The sequence below is a fragment of the Amphiprion ocellaris genome, chromosome 8 (genome assembly GCF_022539595.1).
Source record: "Amphiprion ocellaris isolate individual 3 ecotype Okinawa chromosome 8, ASM2253959v1, whole genome shotgun sequence".
NCBI lineage: Eukaryota > Metazoa > Chordata > Actinopteri > Pomacentridae > Amphiprion > Amphiprion ocellaris.
In genome coordinates, this window is record NC_072773.1 from 8,345,264 (window position 1) to 8,367,701 (window position 22,438).

At 41.3% G+C, this 22,438-nt stretch overlaps 1 protein-coding gene across 3 annotated transcripts in view; it reads left to right on the top strand.

Annotated features, from left to right (window-relative positions):
- dennd2da (DENN/MADD domain containing 2Da) overlaps positions 1 to 22,438 on the top strand; it is a 49,608-nt gene that overhangs the window by 23,611 nt on the left and 3,559 nt on the right. For 2 of the 3 annotated variants that reach the window (XM_023297459.3, XM_023297458.3), the window contains 11 exons: positions 1,009 to 1,056; positions 1,678 to 1,770; positions 6,403 to 6,578; positions 7,940 to 8,052; positions 8,175 to 8,244; positions 8,340 to 8,417; positions 12,612 to 12,752; positions 17,848 to 17,996; positions 21,796 to 21,967; positions 22,106 to 22,156; positions 22,279 to 22,360. In XM_023297459.3, coding sequence (XP_023153227.1) covers positions 1,009 to 1,056; positions 1,678 to 1,770; positions 6,403 to 6,578; positions 7,940 to 8,052; positions 8,175 to 8,244; positions 8,340 to 8,417; positions 12,612 to 12,752; positions 17,848 to 17,996; positions 21,796 to 21,967; positions 22,106 to 22,156; positions 22,279 to 22,360 — 1,173 coding nt within the window. The remainder of the gene's footprint in view (positions 1 to 1,008; positions 1,057 to 1,677; positions 1,771 to 6,402; positions 6,579 to 7,939; positions 8,053 to 8,174; positions 8,245 to 8,339; positions 8,418 to 12,611; positions 12,753 to 17,847; positions 17,997 to 21,795; positions 21,968 to 22,105; positions 22,157 to 22,278; positions 22,361 to 22,438) is intronic. The other variant, XM_055013162.1, reaches the window with a different exon arrangement.

Sequence of the window (22,438 nt, forward strand, 5' to 3'; positions counted from 1 at the left end):
AGAGACATACCCCAAAACACCTGCAGCTGCAAGTGCAGCACGGTGGTTAGACGAAGTATTGACTCAGGGGGGGCTGAATACAAATGCATGCCACACTTTTCAGATTTTTATTTGTAAAAAAAATCTTGAACATCATGTATCATTTTCTTTCCACTTCACAATTATGTGCTACTTTTTGTTGGTCCATCACATAAAATCCAAATAAAATACACTGCAGTTTGTGCTTGTAATGTGACAAAATATGGAAAAGTTCAAAGGGTATGAATACTTTTGCAAAGCATTGTAAGTGTAATATTGGCACATTCCACCAAGATTTTTTGTCTGGAAAGTTGTCATGTCACTATTCAGCTGCAGCATACTATGTTTGTGTGCTTGTGCTTTTGGTAGCTTGGTTGAATTAGGTTAGAGTTGGGGTTAGCGTATCAGATTTCTTTTTTTGTGCTTAAGAGGTGTTTCTAAATGCATGATTACGGATTTGAGTCAAACAGCTATTGAACCGAAGTCCTTTCCAGAAGAGAAATGCAAGTGATATCACAAATTTACCTTACAAACTTAAACATTGAGATTATGACCCTGCAATGTTATTTATAATGAGTTACGATGAGTTGTTTAAAATGAATTTAAAAAAAAATAAAATATATATATATATATATATATATATATATATATATATATATATATATATATATATATATATTTAAGACCTTACAAAATTGTGTAAAATACATATTGACCTAACTAAATTAAATACTATGGCTAAAATCCTGTAATAATATTAATAATAGAGCTAAACTGACTAATTAATAACTTGAAGTTACCCTACAAAATATAAAAGGAATTCCAATGAATCAAAAAGTTGCCTATGAGCAAGCATATCTGTGACAATGGAGAGGAACGACTTCCTTTTAACAGGAAGAGTCCTTCAGCAGAACAGACACAAACACATGATAAAAGTGAATAAGTCAGAATGGGAGCTGTTTATTCATCCAACTTCTCTGTGTTGTCCAGGTGAGCAGCCCAAAGATAACCTCATCTCTGATGTTGCTGGGAAACACAGTAAGTACAGAAGAATTTCCTAAATCATGAAACTATTCAATAATCAAATAAAGATTTCATAAGGCCAGACTCAAAATACAGAAGGTTAGGTCGAATTTACCACTGTTTCATCCCAATGAATTACTATTGAAATGCCTGGGGCACCACATGCTATTGGCAAGCAACACGCTAAGCATATTAGCTCTTGACGTTAATGTTAGCCACAAGCTGAATCTCACCTTCAGTTCTCGCTAAAGAACAGACATTCCTTGTTGACTGCATTTTATTCAGCCATTTTATCACCCAGATTCATTTAGCCTCCATTTTGTTTCCATCTGCTTCCTTGTGTAATCAGATGTGTTGCACTGCTCTCTGATTACTCTGTCTGCCATGATCACATAAATTACTTGTCATTTAATTGGCTGTGTCCCATCTCCAGCACTATCTGCTTCTCCATGTTTGACCTTCATGTTCAGTATAAATGTTTGACACATAATTCACAAGTGTCTTGACTTCAGTCAGAATGTTACAAACACCTGTGGGGATCTGCAGGGACTTTCAACTAGCAGAGTAAGTTTCTGGAAGCTAATGCTAATGTGTGGTTTTAGTACTCAACAGCTGCTGTTTTTGTTTCTCCATCAGGTACCATCCAATCAGGTGAAGATGATAGACAACAAGGGGCCCTCAAGAGGTTTAGTGCCATGTGGTCCTCCCTCCGGAGAGGCAAAAGAGACAGTGAGTACTATCCTCAAAAGTAAAAAAGAAGTTCAGGTTTTGAAGAAGGTAGTGCTGGATACTTGGCGATGTTGAGATAAGGGGTTACATATCAATTGAATGTGTAACTGTCAGGAGGGGGCTGTAGATTTGTTCTTATGATTTCTGTTCTTCTATATTCTGAATGCCTTCCAACTGCAGTGACTTATGCATACAACAAATCGACAGTGTTATATTGTGTAGAAGTAATTAAAAAGTCAACACTTGATGCTTGATGACTGCTTATAGATTTGCTGCAGCATCAGGCAGTCGGAGAGCAGTTTTGTTTAGTATTGAAAGACGTGAGAAATGAAATAAGTGCAGATGCAAATGCTCAAAGAAAAATGTGCTATATAAGTATGTCTTTCCTTTTATAGCTGGCTGCTCCCTCTACTATTAGATCAGCTGACCAAACGTGAAATGGGGGGGGGGGGGGGGGGGGCGGGCGGGCTGGAGCCGGAGCCGGAGCCGGAGCCGGAGCCGGAGCCGGAGCCAGCTGACCTGGGGCAAAGGCAGGGGACACCCTGGACAGGTCGCCAGTCTGTTGCAGGGCTACATACACAGACAAACATTAACATTTTGGACTGTGGAAGGAAGCCAGAGTACCTATGCATGCACAGGGAGAACATGCAAACTCCATGCAGAAAGATCCCGGGAAAGCCAGGACATGAACCGGGAATCTTCTAGCTGCAAGGCGAAAGTGCCAACCACCACCGCCACTGTGCAGCCCTGGGCTGAACTAAAAGCACGTTAATATACAAGCTCTGTACATAAAGGGTTAAAGCTGATTTGTTTCCTCAGGAGACAAAGATTCTTCAACGTTTGGAAAGCAGTGCTGCAGATGTTTTAAAACAGTGTGGTGGCAAGCATCATCAAGGCCAAAGTAAAGGCATCTGATGCGAACAGACTCAAAAAGCTCATCAGTACAGCAGCTTCTGTCCTGGGTGTGCAGCAGGAGTTTGTGTGGTGGAGGTGTCACAGAGGAGGATGCTAAGGACACCACTTTGTATTACAGACACTGCCTCTCATCCATTTAATCCGTTCTGGTACCATAGACATTTGTTCAGCGCAGATTGTCTTTATCTGAACAAAGCTGGTGCATGTGCTCTTTCTGACAACCTTCAGTCAGTGTTCACGCTCGGCATGCTCCCATATCCACCTGTCCATGTGCTCCACTGTCTGCCTGGCCATCTCTGAATCTGAATTAGTATCAGAAATCCTTTGGTGATCTCCAGGGGAAATGGCTTAATCTTACTATCATAATTCCTCTGCCCAATGCTAATTCATCCAACAGTGATTGATGTTCTCCCAGTCCTAGACCCTATCATAATGGTTTCACCCCACATTCTGGCGCACTTGCTACTTAGCTCAGACCAATAAAAGACAGGAACGTCTCTCTTGTTTTCCCTGTACAGTCCGAAATGCAGAGTGTTTTGAATTTTAGCTTTAATGTGTATGTTGATCAAATGTAGCATAACTGCTTTTGTATAGGATAAACTACACTTTATGATAAAAATGGTTGATGATGTCGAAGGCTGTGGTGTGGTCGAACATGATGAGACATTGAGCAGGCCAGAGTCTGCAGAAAGAGGATTTCGTTGGTGACTTTGAGAAGGGCTGTTTCAGTGCTGTGTTGTCAGCGGAATCCAGACTGAAATGGTTCGAACAGGGCATTGGAGGTGAGGTGGGTTTTGATTTGGGCAGCTACAACACGTTCCAGGATTTTTGCCAGAAAAGGGAGGTTAGAAATGGGACAAAAGTTATTTATGATGTTGGGGCTGAGTCCAAGTTTTTTAAGGATGGGGGTTACAGCAGCAAGTTTGAGAGGTTGTGGTACTGATCTGGAGATAAGGGATGAATTAATGATTGTAGTAATGAGAGGAGAGATGGAAGGGAGACAGGCCTTAATGAAAGCAGATGGGATGGTATCAAGAGTACAGGTGGAGCTGCTCATTCCTGTTGTATATTTTGAGTGCTTTATGGGAGATAATGGACAGAAATCTGACTGACTGGTTGAAGTGGGAGAGGCAGGTGAGAACAAAATTTAAGTTTTTGACTTGCATGTAAAACTCCATGTATGGCGGAAACCTAACACTGCGCATCAACCTGAACCACCATCCCCACTGTTCACCTTCAGGTGTTGAGAGGGCAGCTGAGATGAACAAGTTGCTGTAGATATTGTCAATTTTTGTTTGGAAAAATGTTAGGAACGAGTTGTACTTCTCTCTTGTGAAGGATGAGGTGGAGTTGTCGGTGGGTTATTGTGGAGAACAGCGTCTTTGGGTTGCTGGAGCCAGAGTGCATGAGGTGAAAGTAGAAGGTAGACCTTGAGAGCATTCTTGTATTGCTGCAGGTAGTCAGAGTAAACCTGGAGGTGAGCTGTTAAGATGGGTACCAAAACCAAGCTTCTTCATGAAGATGAATTGTTTATGCTATCTAACAACCACAAAATAACCAAAATATCCACAAAACCAAAAAAAACAACTAACTACTCTTTTCCAAACCGAAACGCAAACATAGAAGCACCCCAAAACTAAGACTAACAATGGTTTATTAATTCAAAATGTCCAACAATCTGAGAGTCCTTGTCTAAGCCCTTACCACTCACATATAACAACTCATCTATTGGAGTTCTCATAGCAAGACATATAAAGCTATATAAAGAAGCACACAGGGGCAAGCTCAACTTCTCCCAAAGACAAAAGTGCCACCAAATGCCGGGTGAATGAGACTTTGAACATCAAAAGCGCATTTTGATTGGATCCTCTAGCATGGTCTGCTCCAATTTAGCATCAGCTCCAGAGTGGACTGGTGGAACAAAACTATGGAGGCCTGGAAGACGAAGTTGCCAGAACAAGGCTCACAGCTCTATAAAACACAGGTCATTACAACAGAAGAGAGGGAGGAGTGCTGCGGTCCAGGGCCGTAACACTTCCCCCTCCCTAAAATACAAACCGGGGCTTTGGTTTACACAAATACAAAAAGGAACACATGTGGGTTATGGTCAGTAGAAACAATAATGGGCAAAAAACTACACCAAACATATACTTCAAATTGCTGAAATGTCAATAACAGTGCCAGTTTTTCTTTTTAATAGTGGAGCACTTGCAAACTTGTGTGAAAAGGAACAAAGTGGGTGATTCAACTCCAGAGCATCCTCCTGGCACTGCACACTGATTTCAATTTCTATTTTAAAGAGGAGCAACAATCACGAACACATGGCAGAGGAGAGACTTTGCGCATTTGAAAGCATGTTGACGTTCAGGACTCCCTTTGGATCTACTTTTGGGCGAAGCAAACTAGTAAGGGAATACACAACAGACAATAAACTCCTGTAGTATCCCACCATACCCGGAAACCGGTGCAGCGCACATCTAGTAGTGGGGACAGGATACTCAAAAATCTTTGCCTCAACAGGCCACACCTGACCCTGACTTCCCTGTCTTCCTAAATTAGTAATGGTGGTCCTACCAAGTTCGGACTTAACTAAATTCAGGGTGAGCGACGCCCGAGGTAGACGAATGAACACCTGTCTTAATGTGTGCATGTGACCCTCTCAATTGCTGGTGTACATTACAAAGTCATCCAAATAAGCACAGCAGTTGGAAAGTCAACTCAAAACCTGGTTCACTAGTCTTTGAAATGTGGTGGGCGCATTACATGTGGTAAAAGCCATAACAGTGTATTGCAGGAATCGATCAGATGTAACAAAAGCAGAAATGTTGGTAGCACAGTCAGTTAGGGGAACCTGCCAGTAGCCCTTCAAAAGGTCAGGCTTCCTTGCATATCTTGCAGAACTGATACATTTAACATATAACACACATTGGGATACATGCATGATAAGACTTTTTCATAGACTTTATCATTTGATGCCAGCACTCTAATGCACCCCATGACTCTGGATGCTGCACATTCAAAATTTTAACTACCTGTTTGAACAGTCTGGATTGGAAATGATTGCCCTGATTCGTTTGAATTACTTATGGGAGCCCAAACGTGGAAAAAACTTAGTCAGAGCTTTAACAACTTAACTGGCAGTTATTTTATGCAGCACACATTATTGTTAACAAGTATAGGTTGCCACTCTTTGTCTTTGGCAGAGGACCAATACAGGCAATTATGACATGGTCAAATGGATGTTCAATTGCAGTAATCTGTTGCAAAGGGGCTGGAGGTATGACCTGATTGGGTTTCCCTGCAAGTTGACACATGTGACAGCTATGACAATATTGAGCTACATTATGTTTCCTTCCTGGCAAAAAAGTGTCTAAGCAAAAAACAAGAGTTGTGCACTAGTGGAGTAATATTAGTGCATGCCCTAATTGAGGATATTTGTACAACAACTAATCTGAATTTCGCTGGCCTCTGCCTCCCGTTCTATCTACCATTCTTAGATTTAGATTTTCTTTCCTCCAAATGGGATTTTGGAACTGTGGGACAGTCTTTAGTTACCTCTCCAGTAACCTTAGCAGGGAGTATGGGGCAAAGGTCTGCAGGGGAGATGCTGAAATATGTGGCGCTACTGGGATATTGGCCATATCAGATTGAAGACCAAGTACTGCTACAGTGATAACTGCATGCTAAAGCTCAATGTGTTTGTGTATTTTTATGTAGAAGTCAAAGATCCTGAGCACATAGAGCAGCTGGGCCCATTGGTGGCAGATGAAAAATCCCGGCAACACCGCTACGTCAGCGGTCAGTACTTCTTTGAATATCTGGTAGTGGTCAGCCTCAAGAAAACCAAGGACGGCAACAACTATGAACCTCAGATCACTTACCAGTTTCCCAAGGTCAGTCTGATGATGAAACTCAAACATATACTCAGTGATGTGCGCTGAATGAGGCTTGTTACAGTTTTACAGTGTCATTCTGGAAAGCCAAAGAGGTGTTTGTTGTTGGTTTTATATTACCCTCAGGGTACCCACAGGACAGTGGAACTACAGTGTTTGAGAAAAAACTTTAACAAAGTACATTGAATGAAAAAGTTTACTGTTTTTTGGATTAAAAATGTAACTTTAAAATAATCTGTGTTGCACCATTGGAAATGAACAAAAATCACTACCCTTTTTTATGACGGAAACCTGAGGATAATTGCTGGTAGTGCAGCAGTGATAACAGAATCTGTCATTACTACTGGTCCATACAGTGTTATTGAGTCTGGTGATCATGATGTGTGTTTATTATTTATACATGTATTGAATGTATATGTATATGTGAAATGGTTCAAGTTGACTTAGTGTACACAGGAGGAAGCTTTAGAACATTTAAAGCTGGCAGGAGGATCTGTTGCTTCAGTATTGTAAAAGGATTGTTAAAAAGGTCCTTTGTGGAGATTTTGACTGGTTGTGCCACAACTTATAACCTGATGCAAGTCGTAAATGACACACAATATAAAAGGTAGCTTCATGATCGGCCCACAGAACTGGGTCTCAAAATAACTACACTACCTTGATTTCAGTCTGAAATATTGAGATGTTAAAATAGCCCTTTTCACACATAGCCAGTTGGTAATTTTGGCTACAAACAACCAATTAATTTGCAATTTCTTGAAATTGTTCAACAATTTTGACTTTTGCACATACCGACATTAATTCAGTTCAATTCAATACTATTTATATAGCGCCATTTACAGTTCAGATTGTCTCAAGACACTTCACAGAACACATATTCCTGAGCCCCCAGAGCAAGCTCTATGGTGACAGTGGCAAGAAAAAACTCCTTTTTAACGGGAAGAAACCTTGAGCAGAACCAGCTCAAATGGGGGGACCCATCTGCCGCTCACTGGCCGGCTGGGTTGAGAGGGACAACTCAGAATCTCTCAAGTTAGACATTTTAGTAGATGTCTTCTTATAATTTACCCTTCTTCCTCAACCAGGAATGTTTATCTTATAGTTTTGTGCCATTCCTATGATAGAAATGTCATCAATATGCCAACTTGTGAATTTTTACAGTGATGACCTGCTGTGTTCACACATTGGCAAAATTGGACATTAGCCCATCTTTATACTAGGACATTGACATGATAAACTCTTCCTGTTGGCCATCTAATGATTTTGACATGTGATATGTTCAGGGCTGCAGTACATGTGTGAAAGCTAATCATAATGAGTGTAAAATTAGATACAACCTATATGTGTGTGTTTATTTTCAGAGAGATGGGATGGCGAAATTTCAGAGGGAGGAAGAGGAAAAGACGCTAAAGGCACTCACTCTCTTTTGTTTCCCAGAGGGCATCAACTGGGCTCCTTTGACAGAATACCGCAGGTATAACATTCAACATCAATCAGCTGATCGTTAACTGAGAAACTGTTGACCAGTATTTCAGGTTTTGTTTATTGTACATCAGTGTGCATCATATATCCTCAGCTTTTTTTGTCTGTTTCCAGTGAGACCTTCTCTTTTGTTCTGACTGAGATTGATGGTAGCAGAAGAAATGGTTACTGCAGGAGATTGCTGGTTAGTGTGTAGATTAAAAGCGTCCTCAGTGTCATCATTTCGAAAATATTTTTTATGTGAATTAAAATATTTCCTTTCACTCAACAAATCCTCAGCCTGGAGGGAAAGGAGCACGACCACCTGAGGCCTACTGTATCATCAGCACGCTGGCTTGTTTTGGCCTCTTTTCGAAGGTGAGTTCAGTGATGGATGTCTTGTGATTAAGCTGCTTTACTGTTACTCAGTGAAAAAAACTCAATGCATTGATCTTCTGATGTGTGCTCACTTTTGGCCTGTCTGATCCTGCTTTGGAAACAACTGATTCCACTAAGTGTTTTAGAGCTCTCTACATAGCCTCGTTAAGAACCGTCAGTCTAATCATGATTTGACCCTGAGACAGCCGCTCTTTGCTCACTGTATCAATCTGACATGTGACACTTTAAGCCACTGTAGTTCTGATGCCATGATTTGTAATGATTCTCACAGTGCTACTTAGTGAGCAATGTTCTACCAGTTGCTTTGACAATTACTTTTTGAAATTATGTGACGACATGACTAGAACCAGGAAAAGATCTACCAATACGGCTAATGCAGCATTGACTTGAACACTCTCCAAGCAATGGATAAACCGAAAACATCACGAAGGTTAATGATACTAAAGTTGACACTGTCTTGGAGCTATAAGGGATCAAACAACGCAAATACTACAACGCTGGGAGTGCGACTCAGCGAGGTGGAGGACTGCATTGCTCTCGTGGAGACCACAACCAGAGTCTCTGAAGGCTAAAGTGACACACCTGGAGAAGCAAGTGAGTCTTATGTCCGAGCACACTGATTATCAGGACAATCATGAGCGGAGATGCAATATACCTTTGGTTGAACTGCCCGAAGGCACAGAAGAAACAGGTCCTGTTAATTTTATGGAGGAGTGGCTACCTAGCTACCTTAAGCTTACCACCAAAACGGGCAAGATCAAATTAGACTGCACACAGGCACCGAAGCCAGGCCAAAACCAGCGGCCCAGGCTGATCATTATGAAGTTTCACAACTTCACAGACAAGCAGCGTGTTATGGATGCAGCCCGCCGTCTGGGTACAGAGCTGGACCACCCTGCCCGCACCGGACCGAGGACTTCTTTCTTCAATGATTACTCAGTGGCAGTGGTCAAGAAACGCAAAGACTGTGACTGCGTGAAAGACCGGTTGAAAAAGATGAGCACTGGATTTACACTGAAAATGACTGTTAACAGCACAGAGAAGAGGTTCGACATGCCGGAGGGAGTTGCAACATTTGTGGACTCACTCGGTTAAATCATCGGGACCAGAACAAATCCCAACATTGCAAGGTTTTTCTTTTATTTTGTTTTCTTTTTATGTTGTTCTGGTTTTTATGTGTTCACACAGCTCAGTTGATATATCTTTTCTTTTTTTGAAGGAGTGTCTCAGGATAGGTACAGACATATGTCTCCATTAGATTAATAGTCTACATTAATGGTGAAAAAGCTTCAACTTTGTACGTGGAATATACGGGGGATTCCTAATCCTATAAAACGTAGGAAAGTTCTTACCTCCTTGAAAAATGAAAATATAGATATTGCAGTCGTTCAAGAAACGCACCTTAATGATGCAGAACATTTGAAGCTACAGCAGGGAGTTTTTGGACAGATTTTTTTCTCATCATTCACTACCAGAAGTAGGGACGTCACTATACTAATAAAAAAGACTCTGCTCTTGAAGGTGGTTGATTGTATTAAGGATAAAAATGGTCACTATGTTATAATAATTTTTTGTAGATTTCAAGAGCATTAGGGAGAGCTGCGATAATAGGCTAACAATAAATGCACTGAAAGCATGGTGATCAAGCCACCGTCAGGAAGGAAGACTCAAGTTAACTTCTGGGTTTACACCACTACTTAACAATATGGAATTCTTGCCAGTGTTGTCCCAGCTTACAGCAGTGGATTAATAAAGGCGTAACTAAACTGGCAGATTTATTTTCAAATAATAATCTAATTTAATTTGAACAACTAATGAAGTATCAGCTCCTAAAAATAGATTCTTTTTTAATTCTTACAAGTAAGGCATTGTATTACAAAGAGCACAACCCTTATAGACCACCCCAGAGTCTCTGTTATTGAAAGAAAGGCTGTTTCAACAATCAGGGATGGGGTCTCTCAGCTTGTTCTATAACGTAATGCGCAACATGTCACCTGCTAATACACATAGGATTAAGAGTGTATGGAAGAAAGAATTGTCAGTGACTGTGGATGGGGAGACATGGGAGGATATTTGGAATTATGCCAATAAAGTATCTATCTGTACTCGAACTAAGGCAGTCTAATTTAAAATTGTACATAGAATACATATATTCCCAAATCGCAGACATTTCTTTGACTCTTCGCTTTCTCCTTTGTGTCTCAAATGTAAAACTGAAATAGGTACCATAACCCACTGCCTGTGGTCATGCTACAAATTAGATTAAAGATCAGTAATATTGATCTGATATACTCTGTGAAATGCAAAAGATATTTGACAGAAATTTAGACATGGATCCGATGTCTCTGATTTTGGGCCTTCCAAATAGGAATACAACTACTGCAGCTGGCAGGTTATATAACCTTTCTTTTGATGCTAGGAAAGGCATACTATTCCAGTGGACTAGTGACAAGACCCCTGGTCTTAAGACCTGGTATAGGTTGTTCATGAGTTAATATTAGGCAGGTTCTAGTAATTCAATTCAATTCAATTTTATTTATATAGCGTCAATTACAGTCAAATTGTCTCGAGACGCTTTACAGAACCCATATGCCTGACCCCCAGAGCAAGCCAAAAAGCGACAGTGGCAAGGAAAACACCCTTTTAACAGGGAAAAAATCCTCGAGCAGAACCCAGCTCTAACGTGGGGGGACCCATCTGCCTGCTGGCCGGGCGGGTTGAGAGGTGCAGAAGAGGTAGAGAGGTAGTATTAGTATTGTTGCATTTGTTAGATTTCAGTGTTGCTACTAAAAAAGTTAATAAATCCTGGCAGTGTGAAATAGGACTTTAGGCAGCTCATGATATTATGAAACTAAATTTACACACAGTATAATTAATCAGTTAACTGATAAATAAAATCCTAGCTTTGGTCCTGCTGTGAAGAAGCCACACTTTGAATAACTGTACAGCAAATCTACAATTGGCATGCTGCTTAATTCTACATCTTTGCTTCATGTTAACTAACTAACTAGAGTCATACCATTTCGTAATTCCAACGGATACTCATATACACCGCTGTTAATAATTGTTGGAAAGACCAATAAGAACTACGCATCGCCCTGTGCATGCGTGTTACGGGCTGGATCCCGTGCGCATCACGTGTGCACGTGATGCACAGCAGCGGAGCGGAGGCATGTATGAGTGTGTGCAGTGCATAGACTGTGCAGCGGAGGAGACAAAGCGGCGGAGTCAGAACCACACACACAAACACGTTTAGATACCGTTGTGAGGCCCCAATGCTCCTGTATTGTACGGTGCTGCCAATGTTCATTATTAAAGCATCCAAACTGCAGTTCGACTCCAGAGGTGTTCTTACCGACACACCAAGGCGATACCAACGCACCTGAACCATCACCTATCACCAGTTTTAACAATAATACCTTATTAAAATTTGGCCTCAGTTTTGGCATTTGAAAGTCTGGAAAGTTTTATCCTGCCAACTTATCCAGAATGACTTGAAGACTTTAACAAGGTTTTTATTTTAAGATTAGGAGACATTTCCCTTTTCTGACAGATGTTAGAAAATAGAAAAAGCTATTAACTAGGTAGATTCACATTCTGTCAGTGCAGGAAAAGAGTTATGTTACACTCATGGCTGATGGCTTAAGCTTTGTTTGTCTTCAGTTTTTTGAATTGCGTGACAGAGGGATTAGTATGACAGAAATGTTTTGCCATACTCCTGGAGCCATCCATCCATCCATCCATTATCTATACACTGCTTAATCGACTCATTAGGGTTGTGGGGGGGCTGACTTAGGGCGAAGGCAGGGGACACCTGAAGAGGTCACCAGTCTATCACAGGGCTAGAGACAAACAAGCACACTCACATTCACGCCTATGGGCTATTTAGAGTTACCAGGTAACTTCAGCATGTTTTTGGACTGTGGGAGGTATTCGGAGTACCCGGAGAAAACCCACACATACACAGAGAGAACATGCAAACTCCTTGCAGAAAGATCCCAGGCCCAGGCCGGGACTCAAACTGGGACTCTTCTAGCTGCAAGACTACAGTGCTAACCACCGAGCCACTGTGCAGCTCCTGCTGGAACTAGTTGTGTGCAAATAGATGTATTCCTCAGCCCTGGCAATGGTAATGCAGCCATATTATGAATATGCGTTGTCCTGTCTGTCCAGATATTTGACGAGGTGGAGAAGCGCCGGCAGATCTCCATGGCCATGATCTACCCATTCATGCAGAAGCTGAGAGAGGCTCCATTCCCAGCTCCGGGAAACACAGTGGAGATTAAGAGCTTTATTCCTGAGTCGGGCACTGAGGTCAGAGGAACACCCCTTCTCCTGTTCATGACATATCACTTGTAGCTTAATAGTACAGACATAATAAAAATCTGTCATTTCTCTTGTCTGCTTGAGTACTTGCAGGTCTTAAACCATTTTAAAGGACATATAAACAGTCCCCTCAACAACGCCATTAGATGATATTGAGCCTTTAAATTGAATTGACAGAAGTGTTAACTGTTTCCCCTTACCTACTCTAGATAGTCATGTTAATTCTGAAATGTTTTTGGATGTTGTAGGGTTCTAACCTCTAAACTAAAAATCATGAATGATTGTCAGTGAGACACAATAGACGCCTTACCTGGAAATACACAAGATTGATAAATTGAAAAAAATGGAATTATCCATAATATGATGCCCTGAAGTGGCTGCCAGTAATATGATTTTAATATATGAATTAATCTGCCTGTAAATGCATGTCGCCAATGACTTAAGGTGGTGCTAAAACAGCATATATCCCTTTATAGGTCTCTTTTTTTCTACATGCACTCTTTTCTATGAGCAGCACATGTCTGCACTCTGCATTTCACGAAGACTGCATTTCTAAGTGTAAATACCACAGTACATTGAAGTTATAAAGGTACTAGTTTGCACCACTGTAGTTAACACAGTAATCGTCTATACCAGTTACAGCGACACAAATGCAGCTTAATAATCATCATGCACTGGCACAATGCTACCACTTGAACTTGCACACTCTCAAAAAAGGTTGCAAATGCGACCATTTTGGTCGCAGTCTGGTACACTGAGCTCGTCTGCCTGCATTCCAGACTGGGTACTGTGTAATGTATAATGTCAGGGATATCAGAATGCCCAAAATGATGGGTGCAGGTGGGCTCTCCTTCTAAAATAACCTGGGGAATTTCCCAAATCTATCACTTTGCAGCAATTCCAGCCAAGTGATAATTTGGAAATGTGAAACAATTGACAAGAGTAAAAAATTAAGTGCACAAACTGATAGAACTATGGTCAGGACAGCCCTATAGTTAAATCCCAAATACACTCCCCTCCAAAAGTATTGGAACAGTGAGGCCAATTCCTTTATTTTTGCTGTAGACTGAAAACATTTGAGTTTGACATTAAACGATGAAAATGAGACAAGAGATCAACATTTTAGCTTTTATTTACACTACCAGTCAAAGGTTTGGACACACCTTCTCAGTTAATGGTTTTTTCTTTATTTTCATGACTGTTTACATTGTAGATTCTTGCTAAAGGCATAAAAACAATGAATGAACGTATGGAATTATTTAGGAAACAAAAAAGTGTGAAATGTGTCAAAACATGTTTTATATTTTAGAATAGCCACCCTTTGCTTTGATTACTGCTTTGCACATTCTTGGCATTCTCTCAGTGAGCTTCATGAAGTAGTCAGCTAAAATGGTTTTCACTTCACAGTTGTGCCTTGTCAAGGTTAATTTATGGAATTTCTTGCCTTTTTTATGGGGTTGGGACCATCAGTTGTGTTGTGCAGAAGTCAGGTGGTACATAAATGACAGCCCTATTTGATAACTGTTAGAATCCATATTATGGCAAGAACCAATCAGCTAGGTAAAGAGAAACAACAATCCATCATTACTTTAAGAACTGAAGCTCAGTCAGTCCATAAAATTGCAAAAACTTTGAATGTATCCCCAAGTGCAGTCACAGAAACCATCAAGCCCTACGACGAAAGTGGCTCACATGAGGACCGCCCCAGGAAAGGAAGACCAAGAGTCACCTCTGCTGCTGAGGATAAGTTCATCTGAGCCACCAGCCTCACAAATTGCAAGTCAACAGCACCTCATATTAGAGCCCTTATAAATGTCACACAGAGTTCAAGTAGCAGACACATCTCTACATCAGTTCAGAGGAGACTCTGCAAATCAGGCCTCACGTTCAAATAACTCCTGAGAAACCACTACTAAGGAAAAGCAACAAGCAGAAGAGATTTTTTGGGCCAAGAAACACAAGACATGGACATTAGACCAGTGGAAATCTGTGCTTTGGTCTGATGAGTCCAAATTTGAGATCTTTGTTTCCACTGTCGTGTCTTTGTGTGGCACAGAAAAGGTGAATGGATGTTCTCTACATGCATGGTTCCCACTGTGAAGCATGGAGGAGGAGGTGTCATGGTGTGGGGGTACTTTGCAGGTGACACTGTTGGGGATATATATTCAAAATTGAAGGCACACTGAACCAGCATGGCTACCACAGCATCCTGCAGAGACAAGCTATCCTATCCGGTTTGTGTTTAGTTGGACCATCATTTATTTTTCATCAGGACAATGACCCCAAACACACCTCCAGGCTGTGTAAGGGCTATTTGACCAAGATGGAGAGTGATGGAGTGCTGCATCAGATGACCTGGCCTCCACAGTCACCTGACCTACATCTAATTGAGATGGTTTGGGATGCGATGGACAGCAGAGTGAAGGCAAAAGAGCCAACAAGTGCTCAGCATCTCTGGGAACTCCTTCAAGACTATTGGAAAACCATTTCAGGTGACTACCTCATGAAGCTCATGGAGAGAATGCCAAGAGTATGCAAAGCAGTAATCAAAGCAAAGGGTGGCTACTTTGAAGAATATAAAATATAAGATGTTTTGACATAATGCACACTTTTTTGTTTACTAAATAATCCCATATGTGTTCATTTATAGTTTTGATGTCTTCAGTGAGAATATACAATGTAAATAGTCATGAAAATAAAGAAAATCCATTAAAGAGAAGGTGTGTCCAAACTTTTGACTGGTAGTGTACATCTGAATCTGATACACAACTTATAACACCTTTTGTTTGAACCTGCCAGTTTTTCATGTGAGCACATGTGACTGACAGGTGTGTTTTGTTGCCGTGGTGTCCTATTACATTGATTATTCAAATAATAAATAGCCTTAAGTGTCTACGTTCAATTTCAGATTTGGGTTTTGCCTGTGCAGACTGCATCTATAGTTAGAGATGTAACAACATGAAAACCCGAAAGCTGTCTATGGGTGAAAAACAAGCAACTGTGAAGGTGAGAGAAGATGGAAAATCAATCAGAGCCACTGCACAAACATTGGCCATAGGCAGTACAACCATTTGGAATGTCCTGAAGAAGAAAGGCTGCACTGGTATACTAAGTAACAGATGTCGAACGGGTAGACCAAGGAAGACAGCAGCAGTTGACGACAGAAAAATTGAGCGCTGTAAAGAGAGACCCTAAAACAACCGTTAGTGACCGTTAGTTTTATTGACTGATGAGACAAAGATGAACCTTTACCAAAGTGATGGAAAGGCTAAAGTTTGGAGAAAGAAAGGATCTACTCATGACCCCAAACATACAAGCTCATCTGTGAAACACAGTGGAGGTAATGTCAGCTGCTTAGGCTTGCATGGTTCTTCTGGGACAAGCTGATTAATCTTATTTGAAGATGTAACACATGATGACAGCAGCAAAATGAACTCAGAAGTCTGCAGAAATATTTTGTCTGCCAATTTAAAGAAAGATGCAACCAAACCGATTGGGAGATGCAGCAAGATAATGACCCAAAGCACACTGCCAAAACAACAAAGGAGTTCATCAGGAGCAAGAAGTGGAAGGGTTTAGACTGGCAATCTCCAGACTTAAACCCTATAGAGCTGCATTTTACCTGCTAAAGAGGAGACTGAAGGGAGTAACCCCCAAAACAAACAACTGAAAAAGGCTGCGGTGAAAGCCTGGAAAAGCATCACAAAAGATGAATACAAATGTTTGGTGATGTCAGTGGGTCAATGGCTTGATGCAGTTATTGCAAGCAAAGGATTTGCAAATACATATTAAGTCTTATTCACTTTAATCTATTTTACATCTGTCTGTTCCAATACTTTTGGCATTCTGTTACAAATAATGCTATCTTCTAAGATGTGTATCAGATCCAGATGTAAATACCTGGAAATAAAAGCCGAAATGTTGATCTCTTGTCTCATATTCATCGTTTGATGTCAAACCCAACTGTTTTCAGTCTACAGCAAAAATAAAGGAATTGGCCTCACTGTTTCAATACTTTAGGAGGGGAGTGTAACTGTGCTCTTCAGAACTGGTAAACATGTGTGCAGAAGCAGTTGTGTTACTACTTACGCCTTACTTGTGAAATACAATATAGTTAACAGCCTGAATGAATAAATATAGATTTACATACTGATTCGTGGGGCACGATGTAACTTAGTGACTGGAGGATTCCAGGTGGCTACGTTTGTTTAGAGTTGTGTCTCAACCTGTTCTGCATTATCCAACACTTACCTCAGAGCAGACACATAACACATTTCCTAGCAGGCTGCGTACCAGCGTTTCACCTGCTCACTGTCATCGTAGGTATGTACTGATGCTAGCCGTTGCTTGTGCTAGTTACTGTGACCAGCCCTCAAGTTAAAGTGAGGACAAAGACAAGGTTCTCTGGCTTTATAAAGACTCCTGTTCATGATGGCTGCATTGAGCTTTTCTACACGTGTCATCATAAAAGCACAAAAATTAACTTGCATCTCATCTAATCTAATAATAATAATACATTTTATTTATAGGCGCCTTTCAGAGCACCCAAGGACACCGTACAAAGTAAACAGAGTTAAAACACATTCAAATAAACAATATTAAAGATGTAAAAAAAAATGTAAAAGAAGGAAATTTAGCAGTTTTTAAAACAACAGAAGAAGAAAGAGGAAGGAAGTCAAAGAGAGTATGCTAGTTTGAACAGGTGGATTTTGAGACAGGATTTGAAAATGTCCAGCATTTCGATGTTTTGGATGTCAGGTGGGAGGGAGTTCCAGAGGTGGGGGCAGAGCGGCTGAAGGATCTGGAGCCCATAGTGCTCATACAGGCAGGAGGGATGGTGAGGTTGAGTGAGGAAGATGATCTGAGAGTCCAGCTGGGTGTGTTGATGTGGAGGAGTTCAGTGAGGTACGGGGGGCAAGGTTATGGAGGGCCTTGAAGGCTAGGAGAATGGTTTTGTAGATGCTGCGGTGTGTGATTGGGCACCAGTTAAGTGTAAGAGGTAATAGTCAGTTTAATGTCAATTGAGTGATGTCAAGCTGGAGCTGCTGTTGGCATATTTGTGACAGTGGTGACTTTCTACTAGATCATCAGTCTGACGCGGCCGCTGGATTCCTGGTTGGAACATGTCAACTTTGCTACACTCTTCAACTGCTTGACAGACAACGAGGTGTTGTTGGTGTTTGCTGCTGCTGTCCTGGAGAGACGGATCATTTTCATCGCAGATGAACTGGGGTATATCACTCACCTTTTAACTCACACACATAGAAATGACAAGGAGACATACAGTATCTCACAAAAGTGAGTCCACCCCTTGCATTTCTCCAAATATTTAATGATATCTATTCATGGGACAACACTGACGAAATGAAACTTTCATACAATGTAAAGTAGTCACCGCACAGCTTGGATAACAGTGTACATTTTATCTTCCCATCAAAATAACTAAAAGACAGCCATTAATGTCTAAACTGCTGGCAACAAAAGTGAGTACACCCCTAACTGAAAATGTCCAAATTGGGCCCAAGTGTCAATATTTTGTGTGGCCACCATTATTTTCCAGCACTGCCTTCACCCTCCTGGGCATGGAGTTCACCAGAGCTTCACAGGTTGCCACTGGAATCATCTCCCACTCCTCCATGATGACATCACGGAGCTGGTGGATGTTAGAGACCTTACGCTCCTCCACCTTCCGTTTAAGGATGCCCCACAGATGCTCAATTGGGTTTAGGTCTGGAGACATGGTTGGCCAGTCCATCACCTTTACTCTCAGCTTCTCTAGCAAGGCAGTGGTCATCTTGGAGGTGTGTTTGGGGTCATTATCATGTTGGAACAATGCCCTGCGGCCCAGCTTCTTAAGGGAGGGGATCATGCTCTGCTTCAGTATGTCACAGTACATTTTGGCATTCATGCTTCCCTCAATAAACTGTAATTTTCCAGTGCCGGCAGCACTCATACAGCCCCAGACCATGACACTCCCACCACCATGCTTGACTGTAGGCAAGACACACTTGTCTTTGTACTCCTCACCTGGCTGCCGCCACACACGCTTGACACCATCTGAACCAAATAAGTTTATCTTGGTCTCATCAGACCACAGGACATGGTTCCAGTAATCCATATCCTTAGTCTGCTTGTCTTCAGCAAACTGTTTGCGGGCTTCCTTGTGCATCATCTTTAGAAGAGGCTTTCTTCTGGGACGACAGCCATAGAGGCCAATTTGATGCAGTGTGTGGCGTATGGTCTGAGCACTGACAGGCTGACCCCCCACCCCTCCAACCTCTGCAGCAATGCTGGCAGCACTCCTACGCCTATTTCCCAAAGACAGCCTGTGGATTCGACGCCGAGCACGTGCACTCAACTTCTTTGGTCGACCATGGCGAGGCCTGTTCTGAGTGGAACCGGTCCTCTTAAACCGCTGGATGCTCTTGGCCACCGTGCTGCAGCTCAATTTCAGGGTGATGGCAATCTTCTTATAGCCTAAGCCATCGTTATGTAGAGCAACAATCCTTTTTCTCAGATCCTCAGAGAGTTCTTTGCCATGAGGTGCCATGTTGAACTTCCAGTGACCAATGTGAGATGTGTGAGAGTGATATTACCAAATTAAACACACCTGCTCACCTTTCACACCTGAGACCTTTTAACGCTAACAAGTCACATGAAACTGGGGATGGAAAATGTGCACTTGGGCCCAATTTGGACATTTTCAGTTCAGGGTGTACTCACTTTTGTTGCCAGCAGTTTAGACATTAATGGCTGTGTTTTAGTTATTTTGATGGGAAGATAAAATGTACACTGTTATCCAAGCTGTACGGTGACTACTTTACATTGTATGAAAGTTTCATTTCGTCAGTGTTGTCCCATGAATAGATATCATTAAATATTTGGAGAAATGCAAGGGGTGGACTCACTTTTGTGAGATACTGTACATTCATGCCAACCTCATACACGAAAAGTACTGCAGTATGTGAGATGTAGCAGGTTTTATGTTATTTACTGAACAGTTGACTTTGGATGTTTATCTGATGCTGCTGTGTCTCTTTCTTACTGCACTGAGCACAGATCAAATATGCAGTTGATGTATGCAGTTTAGAAGTGGAGCATACAGTTGGTTACAGGCCAAGTCACATTTAGTTTGTTTAGGGACCAACAGGGGGTTGAATAGAAGATATCAGTTTGTGTCCATTGTAGACAGGTAAAACCTCTGTCCAGAGGCTGCTGAGATGACCTTAGCGTTTGTGATGCTCTGTGTGAAAAGTGGCAATGACCATTCACATGTTCACTAGTGGCTATAACACACATTCCCTGTTTTTGTGCAGGAACTGAAAGATAAAATAGTTAAAACTAATACATGAGTAAAGAAAAAGCCAAACAATAAAATAACAGAGGACGTCTCCAGGAAGTTAGGACAACAAACACCTGGTCGTAGGGCCCAAGTATCTAGGTTCAAATGGTGTGTCGACAGGATCCGTCAGTTTCTCGCTTCCCATTCATTACTCCGCTAAGGAACGGGCGGAGTTATGTGACGATCAGCGTACGTTTGTCTGTGAATCCGTGAATCAGTGAATCTGTCTCTCTGTGTGAAACATTACTGAAAAACGGAGCAACAGATTTGGATGAAATTTTAAGAGAAGGTCAGAAATGACACAAGGACCAAGTGATTAGATTTTGGCAGTGATGCGGCTTATAGTCTGGATCTACCGCTTTGTTAAAGATTTCCCATTAGGAGATATAGCAGCTGGCACGGTGTCACTGTAACCACGATGTGAACAATGTGTCAGTTACCCACTGACGATCACATGATTGCGATCCTACTACAAATTGACTGTGATCCAGTTGGAAATCAACAAATGATTAAACTGTGGTCTGTTTCTGAGTCCCATCAATTCCTGCCGTCCGCTACATATTTAGGTCACGCAATGTAGCAAACCCCAGCCAGACACGTTAAGTTCAGCCGTCAGCCTTATTTTGAACACAAATTCACCTTTCTGTCCTTCACTCATTCCTTCACAATAAGAGCTTGTCCCCATTGCAGCTAAGTGCTCCTAAGTTTAGACACATCCTTTGCTAGACAGCAACAGCTGGAACCGTTGTCTTTCATCTTTATGTGAATTTTCTGACTTTTCGGCAGCGTCTTCGCCATGTCAAGAAACCGCTTCTTAGAGAATCACTTCCTGTGCTGCTGGAATGGTGACAAAATAAAAGCCCGCAACATTTAAAAATATGTCTTCAAAATAAAAGCATGGAAGGAACGGTTATTTTAATGGTAGCAAAACAAAGATTTGCCAAAAGTGATGAACTGATCAACAGACTTTTATAAGAGTAATTTACACGCAATTTGGTATTCATACATAACATGCACATGCATAACACATGCTTGTGCTCAGCGCAAGGTCATTTTTTATTAAAGATTTCATCCATCGGAAATGATACGTCAACTGAACAGCCTTGGCGGAGAACTGCGCTCTCTGGGTGCTTTTTCTAGTTGTCTATGTGAAATGTCCCTGTGCGTGGGAAAAACACCCCTGTGGACACGTACCATAAGGCAGCACTCAAAATTTAAAAAGTCAATATTTTTGGTTAAAATAAAATCATGGCAGACAAAATTTTACATTGAGAACACGACACTGGAATTTTCACATAGACAATGAATGGAAAGCAAGAAATTGCCAGATCCTGTGGATACACACCAGATTTTGAAACTGAGGACTTGGCCGGGTGAAATCTTGCTGTGGAAGACATCAATCAAGGCTAAAGGCAATAAATTAATATAATTGCGAATCAGTTCTCCTCTTCTATTCCTGTTACAGTATTACCCATTGTATTTATAAATGCCCTGTTTGGTCCAGAGGCAGTAAAAATAACTAATAAGAACCAAGTCCAGTGGAAGTAAAAAAGCTTTCCATTGTCTGGTGCTGACCAAAAGAAGGCTAACATACTTAGGAATTGGCGTCACTTAGATATTGCAGTCAAGACTGCTTCTCTTTTTGTTTGTTTAAAATCAGCCCTGACATCAGCTTTTGTCTCTCTACAGCACATTATCCCAAGTCATTCATGCAGTAGCAGCCCTACTTTACCCTTTCACCTGGCAACACACCTTCATCTCCATTGTTCCAAAAATCCTGATTGACGTCGTGATGGCACCCACCCCCTACTTGCTGGGTGTCCAGAAGCACTTACTGGACCAGGTTACTGACCAGAATGATGTGAGTTATGAAGAAGACAACAAAAGCATTCAAAGCTTTGACCTGTGTTGGAGCAGGGTTTCTGTATTTAAATGACATTACTAGTGAGTTATTATTGGAGTGATGTCCTTACTCTGCCCTTTTCTTTGTCTAACACAGCTGCTGTTGGTAGATTTGTCTGAGGATAAAAAGGAGACGTTCATTGTTTCAGTAAGTGCTGTAACAGCAAAAATGTTTAAATCTTTTGGTTATCACTTATAATGTTGACAAGTAAAGAAATAATCCATAAGTGAAAAAAAAATATTGTACAATTGTAACCTGTTTCATTCCAGATCGGGGATGAAAGCTCTATTTTGCCCCCAAAGCTCCAAAATGAAATACTGGAAGCACTTACGAACAGAGAAAAAGCATCAAGTGAGTGAACCAAAATGAAACACAAGTGTATCAGTTTGTAATATTAATAGTGAGTTCAGTCATCACATTTGCTTTCTG